This window comes from Vombatus ursinus, unplaced genomic scaffold, assembly GCF_900497805.2.
Source record: "Vombatus ursinus unplaced genomic scaffold, bare-nosed wombat genome assembly UNPS02014779.1, whole genome shotgun sequence".
NCBI classification, from domain to species: Eukaryota; Metazoa; Chordata; class Mammalia; order Diprotodontia; family Vombatidae; genus Vombatus; species Vombatus ursinus.
In genome coordinates, this window is record NW_020954557.1 from 35,499,518 (window position 1) to 35,513,053 (window position 13,536).

At 35.5% G+C, this 13,536-nt stretch overlaps 1 protein-coding gene across 1 annotated transcript in view; it reads left to right on the forward strand.

The window, feature by feature from the left end:
- The window catches only part of CWC22 (CWC22 spliceosome associated protein homolog), a 73,397-nt gene that overhangs the window by 20,389 nt on the left and 39,472 nt on the right, over positions 1–13,536 (forward strand). Inside the window, exons 6-11 of the mRNA XM_027866149.1 lie at positions 2,939–3,067; positions 5,438–5,606; positions 5,989–6,042; positions 8,475–8,610; positions 8,699–8,905; positions 8,997–9,059. Coding sequence (XP_027721950.1) covers positions 2,939–3,067; positions 5,438–5,606; positions 5,989–6,042; positions 8,475–8,610; positions 8,699–8,905; positions 8,997–9,059 — 758 coding nt within the window. The remainder of the gene's footprint in view (positions 1–2,938; positions 3,068–5,437; positions 5,607–5,988; positions 6,043–8,474; positions 8,611–8,698; positions 8,906–8,996; positions 9,060–13,536) is intronic.

Sequence of the window (13,536 nt, forward strand, 5' to 3'; positions counted from 1 at the left end):
GAGGAACTGGAAATTAGCTACTATTAACTGTATCAGTGTTAGTTCATAGATTAATTCTAGGTGTCAGTCACAGTTTAAAAGGAACATTTGACAAACTGGAGTGTTCCTTAAGAGAGTTGCCAGAATGGTCAGGGGCCTGGAAACTGTTAATGTGAAAAATGAATGAAGAAATTGAGACTGTTTAGCCTGAAAAAGATAAGATTAGAGGGAGATAGGAAATTTTCCACATGTGAAGTGGACCCATATGGACTAAGAAAAAAGGTGGAAGTTACAGAGAGGTGGATTTGAGCTTAATATAAGGAAGAACTTTTTTTTTTTTTTTTTTTGCCTAAGGTTAAGTGACTTGCCCAGGGTCACATAGCTAGTAAGTGTCAAGTGTCTGAGACTGGATTTGAACTCAGGTCTTCCTGACTCCATGACCAGAGCTCTAGCTACTGCACCACTTAGCTGCCGCTATTCATTATTTTCACTGCCAGGTATATGTATATCACAGGGAAGTCAGTGGCATCAAGAAACAACAGAAATGTTCCTTGTAGCACTATTTGTTTTTTTGTTTTGTTTTGTTTTGTTTTTAGGCAATTGGGGTTAAGTGACTTGCCCAGGGTCACACAGCTAGCAAGTGTCAAGTGTTTGGTCTGAGCCCGGATTTGAACTCAGGTACTCCTGACTTCAGGGCCAGTGCTCTATCCACTCGCCACCTAACTGCTCCCCAGGAAGAACTTTTTGATAGGTATAAAATACCAGGACAGGCAATCTACTAAAGTAATAAGCTTTTCACTCCTGGAAGTAATTAAAGCAGCCTGGATAAACAAAGGTCACAAAAGATAATTTGGAATAAGGGGCCTTAGAGGCCATCTAGTCCAGTGCCCATATTTCATAAATGAGGAAATGGGTGTGGAGAAATGAAGTCACTTGGTTGAACAGGTCAAATGGCTGGCAATTAGCAGAGATCCTGTATTTGTGCAGGAAGGACTTTTGCTTTGGATCATCTGGAAGGTGAACTTCACAGTGTTACAATGCAGTATCTAAATGTACACCAGTATAGTGTTCATATCTTGCTTATCTCCCATTTTCTACATCCTTTCATGGAATCATAAAACCAGACTATTATGAAATTAGAACATTGTTGAGGGCAACCAGTTCAAATGGAGTTCCCCAGAAGATGTAATTGGTCTTTGCTTGCCTTCATTTTTTCTACTTTCCAGGAGCTGTCAGTTTCCTTATCATTTTTATTCAGAATTTCAACTACTCTAGCAATACTTTTCAGCAACTGAAAGCCTCTTTTTAAACAGAATAGAGGCAGAAGGTTGACACAGTGGATAGAGCACTGAACTTGGAGTCAGGAAGAATTGTGTTCAAATTCTACTTCAGACATTTAATTAGCTTGGGCAAGTCACTTGACTTTCAGCCTCATTCTCCTCAGTAAAATGGGGATAAATAATAGCTCCAACCTCACAACCTCATAGGGTTGTTGTGAAGATTGAATGAGATAACATATAAAGTGCTCTGTATACCTCTAAGTACTTTGTAAATGCTAGTTATTTATTACTATTATTGCTATTATTGTAGGCAGTTTATTTAATAATCAAACAGATGAAATTTAGGCTTCTTAATAAGCTTTTAATATTTCATTCTAGTAAATCAGGAAAGAGATTCAAATTACGCTCAGCAAAGATCTTATTGACACGTTTGTTAAACCATAGAACACATGGAAGGAAATGAAATCAGTCTTTGTATATAGTCATAAGCTGTTAGAACATAGCCCTCTCAATTTTAGAGGACATTAAGTGATTTGCTTAAGATCAAGTAGCAATTAATTTTTTTTAATAGATAAGATATTCATCCTTCTGGACTAGTTAGTATAATTCTCTCTAAAAGCAAAGAAGAAATTAAATAACATCTAGTCTTTTAGACATGAATTTATGCAAGTATCACAGAATCGCAGATTGTCCATTTTATAAGGCACTTTCAGAGGCCATCTGGTACAAGCCATACATATACAAAATTGTCTGCTATAACATGCCTCACAAAAGGGGTCATCTAGCATTTGCTTGAAGATCTCTAGTAAGGGAGAACTTACTATCTCTTAAACCCTCTTACTGGCCTCATTTTATTTCTGCTTTGTTTACATGATGTGCTTATGTTCCCTCAGTGCTTCCTCGTTGTAAATAAGATATATACCATAAGTTTCACTTTTAATTTTATCTTGTAATTAGCAAAATAGTTTTTTGCCTTTATTGTTGAAAAAAAAATCTAGTTTATCTACACAACAATGTTGGGTTGTTGAATGAAGAGATAAAATATAAAAGAATATTTACACATTAAGCTCTAAGAACTAAATTTTTTTGTTTGAGTCTTCTTGCACAGAATGACTAATATGGAAATGTTTTACATAATTGCACATACATAGCCTATATCAGATTGCTTACCATTGCAGGGAGAGGGAGAGGTGAGGGAGAAGGATAGAATTTGGAACTCAAAATTTAAAAAAAATTTTAAAAATTGTTTTTTACATGTAATTGGGGGAAAAAAATAAAATATTTTTTAAAAAGAAGTGAATTCTTTATGAAAATTGTAATGATACCTAAGAAGAGATTACCATCCTTCACCATTATTTTACCATATGAAAAGATTTGCATAGTATAGGAAGTATCAGTTTTGCCATAGTAAGGCAGGTTTAAGTATCAGTGTTGTACTTTAGAATATGTACAGATAAATAGAGAGTTGTTATTGTTTTTTTTTAAATTTAGGAAGTTAGGCATTGATTTCTGTGTTCACAGTATAATGAATTATGTACTTTGTATATTTATGGTAAAAATGAAAAATTTCAAAAAGTATTGTTGGATTAATTTTTATATTTCTACTTGGTATTATCTATGAGTATATTTAGAAGGTAGTGTAACATCCTTAGATTTAGCTGTTTTTAAATTTCTTACAGCTTAGCATACCAAAGGATGAGCTGGGAGGCCTTGAAGAAGTCAATCAATGGTCTTATCAATAAAGTGAACATATCTAACATAGGGATTATCATTCAAGAACTCCTTCAGGAAAATATAGTTAGGGGAAGGTAAGTATCAAGTTGTTCATTTCTCAGTACTTTTTTAAAAGTAACCTAGCAACAGTGGCAAAACCAAACATTATTATTTTAAAATATAGATATTAATATTTGTAATTTTGTGCCATTTTTTTTCAGTGGTATATAGCTATTCATTTCATGGTAATTTCTGATTAAACTACAAACTGTCTAACTCAGATTTTAATAGGTCATCATGAAGCATGTGAGCACATACACATTTAACTCTTCTCAGTAGAACTTGTTACCCAGTTGTTATTGTTGATACCCCACATCTTAACCTGGTCAAAATAAAAAAAAGGAATGGATTGAGAATTTTGGAAGTGACAAACATATTTTAAAAAGAGGAACGTGATGTAACTTATGTTATCCTTGTTGTCACAAGGGTAAGCAAACAACAGAAATAATACAACTTTATATTTCTTTGATGCATTACAGTTTTTAAAGTACTTCTATATACTCCATTTGCTTATTCATTCAACACACATTCATTAAGTGCCTATATGTGGTATTAGGTACTGATGGTTTAAAAAAGAGAAAGGAAAAAGAAAGACCTTACCATTTACTTGGGAGAAGGGAGGCTTGAATATGACAAATACTCTTCTGGAAAGTTTGATTCTATTGGGCATTCACACTGTAGTATAACTTATCTGTTCCTCTCCTCTCCTTCATCTCCCTTTGTTCACGTAGGATATCATACCTTTACCTAAGGGTGCTCTGCCCAAAGGAATGTAAATTTCCATCTCTGAAACCCATAGATATCTTGGGATTTATGGACTAGATTTCTTTTTTTAAGGACCATGCCTTAAACCCAGTTCACTCTGGCTCTCATTGATTGGTCAACAATAGATCCCAGCCTAAACCCCACTTAATGGTCAATGTTTGGGCCCTGATTGGCTCAGAGTAAATATAAATAGTAATTGTTCATGTTTTGGCCAGAAACTCTAAAGGTCTTCACCTTCCGGATTGATTTTTTTCCCTTTGATTAGGTTGAAGAGGCTGTTCTTTGTCTCATTTCTTACCTAGCCTTAATCACTGAATGGGTGTTGCCACAATTAAACTGAGACCTAGGAAAGATCCTAGCTTAAAAAGACCAAGGTCTCCCACTTCATGGGTCCATTGCCAGTCATCCTGATTTATGTCTTGCCACTGGACCCAGATGGCTCCGGAGGAAAACGTGAGGCTGTTGATTCTGCACAGCCCTTCTTCCCTGAAATCCAGTTTATTTGCAAGTCATGGCATCACCTTCCTGATGCCATGGTCATCTTTGAGGATGAAGGACAAACAACAACAACAATAATTTATGCTGTTAGCTTTCTCCTTAGTTTAGTTAGCCAGGACTGGTGAATTTTGATTGAGGAGCAGGGAGGTAAGGGTAGAGAGTAGATATAAATTGGGGTCAGGCAGACCTCTTTACAGTGCTGAAATTGGAGGCTTTGACAGCTATATGTAACAATTAGGGTATTGATTTACAGGAGAGTTGGTAAATGAAAATAAGAACTGCCATGATATGGGAGAGGGATTTTTTTAAAATGGTGGAAAGGTCTTCCCAAAATAATTTTTATTTACCTTCAGTCCCTGCCTTAAGGTGATAGTAGGCTAAATTTTGTAGAAAATCTTTTCTTAGTCTGCCGTTAGCATTCATGCCATAGATATGTTATATGTTAGTGCTGTAGCTAATGTCTGTTGAGAAGGGCAGCTAGCTGGCCCAGTGGATAGTGTGCTGGGCCTGGAGTCTGAAAGAGTCATCCTCCTGAGTTCAAATCTGGCACAGATACTTACTAGCCGTGTGACTGTAAGCAAGTCATTTAACCTTTGCTTCAGTTTCCTCATCTGTAAAACAAGCTGGAGAAAGAAATAGCAAACCACTCCAGTTTCTTTACCAAGAAAATTCTAAATGGGGTCATGAAGAGTCAAACATGACTGAAACAACTGAACAGCAACTATTTTAAAACCAATATTTTTGAAGCTGGTTTGTTTGTCTTTGAGTCTTTTTCTAATTTTTTGCTTAGATGTTCTTTTCTTTATAAACTTTTAATTTCTGAATTCTTTCAAAACGCCAAAAGTCATGAGTTAGAAGAAATAGGAGCTGAAAGAGACAAATTCTGTCAACAACCTACTCCTAGGGTTGGAGAAGTAGGGTTAATTTAGGGTTGTGAAGACCTCCTAGCATGTGTTTATTAAAAGTGCTGAAAAATTTGGTCTTTATTTGGTTCTCACAGCTACTTAGAATAGAAAATACTGTTACTGCATTAAAGTTGCTGATAAAAGTATTTTTTCTTTGGAAATGAATGTAGTGGGTATTCATAAATTTTTTTATTTGAAAAAAGTTTTGATGTATTTTTCTTTTTTGAAAAATCACAGGGGATTGCTGTCTCGATCTGTTTTGCAAGCGCAAAGTGCATCTCCAATCTTTACCCATGTTTATGCAGCCCTTGTGGCAATTATTAACTCAAAATTCCCAAACATTGGAGAATTGATCCTCAAGAGGCTAATTCTCAATTTTAGAAAAGGCTATCGAAGAAATGATAAGGTATGTAATAGATTTTGCGTTGTAAATGCTGTAATAGTTCAGAGTGCTATACATCTATATTATAGATAATATACAACAGTACAGAGAAAAGTTAAAAATACTTAAATTCTGATAATTCTGTAGAATTTTTCCAGTGATAAATCACAATGAATTAACACCCCTAATACTTCCAACTTATTCTATATATGCAAATGTTGTTAATGCTGTGATACTTTAAGAAAATTTTATATTCTTATTTTCCTACTTGAAAAAATAAGTTCATACTAATTACATTTTAGATAAATTATTAAAATACTGTAGATTCCGCAACTAAATGAAGATGTTTTAAGACTCAGGAAGTCAAGCTTACTATTTAACTCTTTCTTTTTGCATCATTTTGCAGCAACTTTGTCTTACTGCTTCAAAATTTGTTGCGCATCTTATTAACCAGAATGTGGTAAGTACTTGCCTTGAAATTTTGACCTATTCCATAGAAAAGGGACTCTAGCTCTATAACATATCCTTTGTTGTTGTTTTTTTCCTTGTGATATGCAACATGATTTATTTTTTCTTCAGTGTTTTAGTTGATAATTATAATGAACACCTAATATTTTTTCATAAAGAACTAGAAAATATCTAGGTTTTTTTTACATTTGCATATTATATTACTATCAAACTGCACATGGATATTCTTTACAAATTACTACACTTTCAAATAGTGTAACTTCATGTATTTTTTTAATCTTGAGACTAAAATTGGAAACTTTTTCCCACTCATTTATTCATTAGACCCTAATTATATGAACATAGTAGGCAATGTCATTTCCTATATCTGTATCTTTGCCTTCAGGTTATTCAGTTTAAACAGATAGAAGAAGTAATTGTCATTTATATTATTGGTAAATATATTTTCATTTTGGTGTGCTACTTTTTAATTTATTTGGCTCAAACATTTCCTTATTCTATAGTGTTTTTTTTTTTCCCTCTAAAATAATTAAGTTTGCAATCTTGGCAAGTAGCAAAATTGATATTGACCTTACTTAAAAGCTTACTTTTCATATCTGTTGTAGTTTATATGTTGAGAGAAGTAATAAATGAAAATGAATTTTGTTTAAGGTTACTAAGTGCCAGGGTTTCAGCGTCACTCTTTTAACTATAGGAATTCACTCTTACTCATAAAAAAATAATTGAGGTCCACCTCCCTAGCCACCATGGGAGTATGAACAAACCTATTCTTTAAGACCATAGACAATTGATTTTACATATGCTGAGACACTGCAAAATTCCACAAAATTTGCAAACACCATAGTGAACAGTATAAAGCTAATCAAAAATATTTTCAGGTCTTTTGCCAAAAAGTTAAGTTGGTGTATTTTATATCTCTTCTTTCATTGTAGAGAGGAAGCATTATTTTTCTGTCATAGATATGAGATTATTATTTTATTTTCATTTTTGATGTTACTCATTATGAAATTTTAACAGTTTTTCCTTGTAATATATGAACAACTTTTAGGAAAGATTGTCTAAGTCCTTTGGCTCCATTATAAGAAACATTGTTTTTATGATAAATTTTCATAATAAAATTATTCTCTTCTAAATTTGTTTATAAATTATTCATGGTATTACTTATCAAAATGAAACTTTAAATATACTTTTTGATTTTTCTTGTATTGATAATTTGATTCATTTTATAGAGTTATATAGTATTTTTTCCTTTTACCGAAAGAGTTTTTTGATACATTAGAATTCATATAATGAGACATTAAAAGGTTGAATTATTAGATGCATATAATGCTTTAATCAGAGAAAATTATATAAAACAATATGTTCCTAATCCAGGATTATTAAACGTGCTCTCAACTTGAATATTGAATTTTATATTATAGATTGAAGATGGTAAAATTGGCATTTATCTAAATATCAAAAGAATATTCTTAAGATGATGCCATTGGTCAGCCATTCAACCATTTATTGAGCATTTATTATTTCAGAGGCAGCTAAGTGGTTCGGTGGATAGAGTGCTGGGTCTGAGTTCAAATTTGGCCTCAGACAACTTACTAGCTTGGGACTCTGGGCAAGTCACCTAACCTCTGTTTGCCTTAATCCACTGGAGAAGAAAATGGTAAACTACTCCTAGTAGTTTACCAAGAAAACCCCTTGGACAGTATCAGCCTGCTGTGGTCCACAGATCAGAAAGAGTCAGGGCTGAATGATTAAACAGCAGCTACAAAGTGCCCTGTGCTGTGTTAAGAGCTGGGAATATAAAAATACAAGTAGAGAGAAAAACTGGCCTCTGCCCTCTAAGAGCTTGCATTCTAATGGGAATGTCAGCACCTAAAGAGGCTGAAAAGGGGTGGAGGAAAGACAAAGGTTTGCCCCTCCCTCCATTGTGTAGGAAGTCTGGAGTGCATCCTGGATCAGAATTTGTCTAGGCTGGCTTGAGGCACTTCTCTAACTAGATGTCCTGGAAGAAGCCATCCAGTTAGAGAGAGAAGCCTCAGGAACAGAGGCTGTATCTACTGAGAAATTCCAGGGTTGGAATAAGGTTCCAGGATAAAGGATTGGGCCTAGTAGAAGGAACCTGTTGTGCAGCAAGTGTGCACAAATCATAGTCAACCAGTCCCTCTATTCAGTCTGAGTTAACATTTGAACAATTTGGGGGGATTTGTTAACAGATCTTAGATGTACAAAAGCGGAAGAAATAAATTTACTGTCTAATTGAGATATTGGTGTCAGCTCATCTGCAGCTAGTAATAGAGCTTGTTGTCTTATTGCCCAGCATTGCCATCACAAGAAATTTTCATTGATATTATATAACTTAAAGTATTATTTTATTAATATTTATCCAAAAGCATGTTCTTTTAATCATACTACATCCCACTCTTATAGGCACATGAAGTTTTATGTTTAGAGATGCTCACCTTACTTCTTGAAAGACCAACAGATGATAGTGTTGAAGTAGCAATTGGATTTCTTAAAGAGTGTGGCCTAAAATTAACAGAAGTGTCACCTAGGGGTATTAATGGTAAGTATATCCTTTACTATAGAGTTGGGGTTTTGGTTGAATATTGTGAGTCTCTTATTCAGATTAACTTTTTTTTTTTGTATTATAGCTATATTTGAACGCCTTCGCAACATTCTCCATGAATCTGAAATTGACAAACGAGTTCAATATATGATTGAAGTGATGTTTGCAGTACGTAAGGATGGATTCAAAGATCACCCTGTTATTCTGGAAGGACTTGATCTAGTGGAGGAAGAAGACCAGTTCACTCATATGCTTCCTTTGGAAGATGACTATAATCCAGAGGATGTACTTAGTAAGAAAATGTGCCAAACTGTTTGGGGTTCAGTGTAAATATCATGAGTGTTTTCATGATTTTAAAATACACTGTTTTTCTTTTTTAAAAGATGTCTTCAAGCTGGATCCTAATTTTATGGAAAATGAAGAGAAATACAAAACTATTAAGAAAGGTAAGTGGAATTTTCTTTAAATTGATTCTCAAGTTTAAAAAAAACTACACAACTGTAATTTTATATTTTTATGGAGTGTTTTTGTGATTATCTTATATTTAATTTGTAAGAATTGTGCCCATTGTTTAAAAGCTCAAGAATTTTAAAAAATAAAGCAACTGTTTAGGAACCAGGGCATGTTAATTCGTAATTGAATTGAATATTCTGTATTCAGTCAACCAGCATCAATATTCATTTAATAAGCACCTACTGTGTATCAGGAATCACAGTAGGCACTGGAAATATGATAACAAATGAAGTAACCCCTGTGCTCAAGAAGCTTCAATTATTTTGGAAAAAACAGCATGTCCATAAACAGTTTTGGAAAAAACAAGTCCATAAATAAGTATATGGAGAACATATATATATATGCAACATAATTTGGGGAGAGAGGACACTAAGATCCACAGGATCGTGGCCTCAGAAAAATCATTATGCAGAAAGTGATACTTAAGTTAAATCTTGAAGAAAATAAGGGAATCTAAGAGGCAGAGGTGAGGAGGAAGTATATTGGAGACATAAAGATGCAAATGTAAAGGCACAAAGTTGAAATTTGAAATGTCATTTGTTAAGAATAGCAAGACCAGTTTGGCAGGACTATAAAGCCTGGGGAAGGGAATAATGTAAAATAAGATTGGGACCAGGCTATAAATGCCAAATAGAAAAGTTTATATATTATAATAGAAAGCTGCCAGATTTTACTGAGTTGGAAAGTCACATAGTGAGACCTATGCTTTAGGAAAATTGCTGCAGCTCTATGAATGATTCATTGAGGTGGGGAGGGAACTCGACATAGGAAGACAAATTAGCAGGTTATTGTAGTGAGAAATGATAAGAGCCTACACTGGGGGTGGCCATTGGGTAGGCAGAATTGGCCAACTACAAGAGTTCTGAAAGAAGAAATGGCAACTGACTTCATTTGTAGGTTGAGTAAGGATGAGGAAAGGATAACACTGAGATTACAAACGTAAGTGACCAGAAGGATATTGGTGTCCTTTACAGGGATAAAAAAGAGAGAGAGATTTCAGAAGGATGGCTTTGGGGGAGAATAATAGGCTCCATTTTGAACTTGTTGAGTTGGAGATGTTTATGGGACCTCAAATTTGAAATGTCTAGTAATCAGTTGTTGATGCAGGGGTAGGTATAGCTCAAGAGAAAAAACTACAGACGGAGACATACAGGTAATATTTAAACCCATAGGAGCTGCTGAGGTTACTGAGTGAGAAAATTTAGAGAGGGATGAGAAGAGTACTCAAGACAGCTTTAGGGTGTGCCCAGAATTAGGAGACTGATATGGATGATGAACCAGCAAGGAGACTGAGAACTATTCCCCCAAAATGTCTTTAGAAATCATTCTCATCATTTCATACCATGATTATTCAATAATTACCTGGCTGATTTCCCTAACTTCAGGCATCCTGAATTCAGTTGCCAGACTAATTTTCCTAAAAAAACACTTTGATATCCTTCTTCCTACTGGATGTAATTTGACTCTTCTTACTTCTTTCTCTCTCTTCCTCATTCCTTCTACTCTAGCATATCCTGTCTTCTGACTGTTTATTTCATTTATGTGTCTCCAACCATTTGCTGATGCTATCTTCCCCGACCCTCTAAAATGCCTTTTATAGCACTAAAAGTCAGTATTGCACAATTCAGCCATTATATATTATCTTGAATTGTTCCCAATTGTCTTTTGTCTGTCTCTATACCTAGGATGAAAGCTACTTGAAGTGCCTTTTTGTTGTTTAACTTTTATAGCATGAAGGATAATGAATTGTAGATGCATAATAAATGTCTACTGATTAATAGAAAACCCAAACCATTTGTTTCTTTTATCCAAATTGGTTATTTTGATTTGGGGAATCAAAATTAAAGAATATTTTAATTGTAATTACAAGTTCATTCCCTTAGTTTATTAACACTGCTGGAAATTTTAGCTAAGTTAGCTCTTTTTTGTATTGTAAAGTTAGCATCTGTTCCTGGAGAAATTAGAAGTCCCATTTTTATTCCTTTTTTTCCCCCGATTCTCCCATCTTCAAGCATCTTGGCGATATGCCAATAGCTAGAAATGGAATATCTCATTTTAAAAAAATTATCCAGTTAATTAAAATGAAATCTAATCAACTTTCACAGTTAAGCAAAATTCACTATAGATTAAGAGAAACTGATGGAAATAATCACTGGAATTTCCTTGACTTTCATTCTTTCAAAAATATTTTTCGTTGCGGGAGGCTGTTACCAAAAAGGGCAGTATTTAAGGATGGACACAGCATTAGTAACACGGTTCTACCTGATGAGCTGTATTTACTTTGTTTTGTGTTTGCAGCATTTAGGAAACAAGGTGTTCTCTCCACTTTCTTAACTGTCTACAGACTGGCTTCTGATCTAATCACTCAATGAAAATTATTCTCTCCAAAGTTACTAATCATCTTTTAATTGCTGAATCTAGTGGCTTTCCTCAGTTCTCATCCTTCTTGGCCTCTCTGCAGCCTTTGACACTCTTGATCACTCTCTTCTCCTAGACACTTTGTTCTCTTCAGGTTTTCATGACACTACTCTCTCCTGGTTCTCTTCTACTTTTCTTATCACTCCTTTACTAAATCTTTTTATCCAGGTCATTCCTGCTAACCATGAGTATCCCACGGAGCTCTGTCCTGGACCCTGTTCTTTTCTTCCCTCTGTACTGTTTCATCTGTTCATCCCATCAGCTCCCATGGATTCAGTCATCATCTCTATGCTGATGATTCTCAAATATCCTTAACCAGCCCTAACCTCTTTGTTGACTTCTAGTCTCACATCTCTGATGCCTCTTGGATATCTTGAACTAGATGTAGCATGGACATCTTAAACTCAACATGTCCAAAACAGAATTTATTATTTTGCCTAAACCTATTCCCAATTTCCCTAATACCATTGAGGGTACCAGCATCCTCCCAGGCTCCCAACCTCGGTAGGTGTCAAGGAATCCTCAACTCCTCACTTTTCTCTTGCTCCCCATATCCACTCTGTTGTTAGTGTCTATTTTAACTTCATAACATCTCTCACATATGCCCCCTTCTCTGACACTGCTGCCGCTGTGGTGCAGGCCTTGTCACCTCACTCTTAGGCCATTTTGGTTATCTGCTCGTTGCTTTGCTTGCCTCAAGTGTCGCTTCACTCCAGTCCATCCTTCACTCAGCTGTCAAAGTGATCTTCCTAAAGTGTCTGGCCATGTTATTCCTTCTCCTCCTTCTCCCCCAACTTCACTGGCTCCTTATCACTTCCCAGAGCAAATATAAGATCTTCTTTGATATTCCAAGCCTTTAATAACCTATCCCTCACTCCACCTTCCTGGTCTTTGTACACTTCAGAAGCCCCCACTGCCACCACCCCTGCCCCCCCGCCACACACACCTCATCTCCCCATCTCCCCAACTCTGACATTGGCTTCCTTGCTGTTCCTGGAACAAAACACCGTGACACTCCATTGCCTGACTCTCGTCATTTCCAGCCGCCGTCCCCCATAGCTGGAATGTTCTCTTTCTTTTTCACCTTCTAGCTTCCCTGGCTTCCTTCAAATTCTAGCTAAAATCCCACCTTCTACTTGAAGCCATTCCTGATCCCTTTCATTTTGTGCCTTCTCTCTATTGATTATTTACTATATACCCTCTCTATAGCTTGTTTGCAGTTATTTTGATATTATCTCCCCTATTAGACTATTAGTTCCTTGAGAACAAGAACTATCTTAGCTTTCTTTGTATCCCAAGTACTTAGCACAGTGCTTGGTACATAGTGGGCACTCATTTATTGTTTATTGACTGACTGACTTTCTTGGATGCTTATTATTTTCCTATTGAAAAAGTATGTTGAAAAATAAAAATAAATAAATTTTTAAAAAAATGACAAGCAGAGGGGCAGCTAGGTGGCATAGTGGATAGAGCACTGGCTCTGGATTCAGGAGGACTTGAGTTCAAATCCAGCCTCAGCCATACAACACTTACTAGCTGTGTGACCCTGGGCAAGTCATGTAACCCCATTGCCTAGCCAAAAAAAAAAAGAAATGACAAGCAGGATACTCTCAGAATAATCTGGAAGGACTTACATGAACTGATGCAAAGTGAAATGAGCAGAACCAGGAGAACATTGTACACAGTAATAGCAATGTTGTGTATGATGGTCTACAGTGAATAACTTAGCTATTCTCAGCAATACAGTGATCCAGGACAATTCTGAAGGACTTATGAGGAAAGATACTGTCCACCTCCAGAGAAAAAAACTGGTGGAACCTGAATGAAGAATACTTTTTCTTTACTTTCTTTGTTTTTCTTGTGGGTTTCTGTTTTGGTCAATGTTTTCTTTCACAGCATGACTTACTTGGAAATGTGTTTTGTGTGACTGCACATGTATAACCTGTCAAATTGCCTGCGTTCTCAGTGGGTTGGGATGGGGAGGAAGGGAGA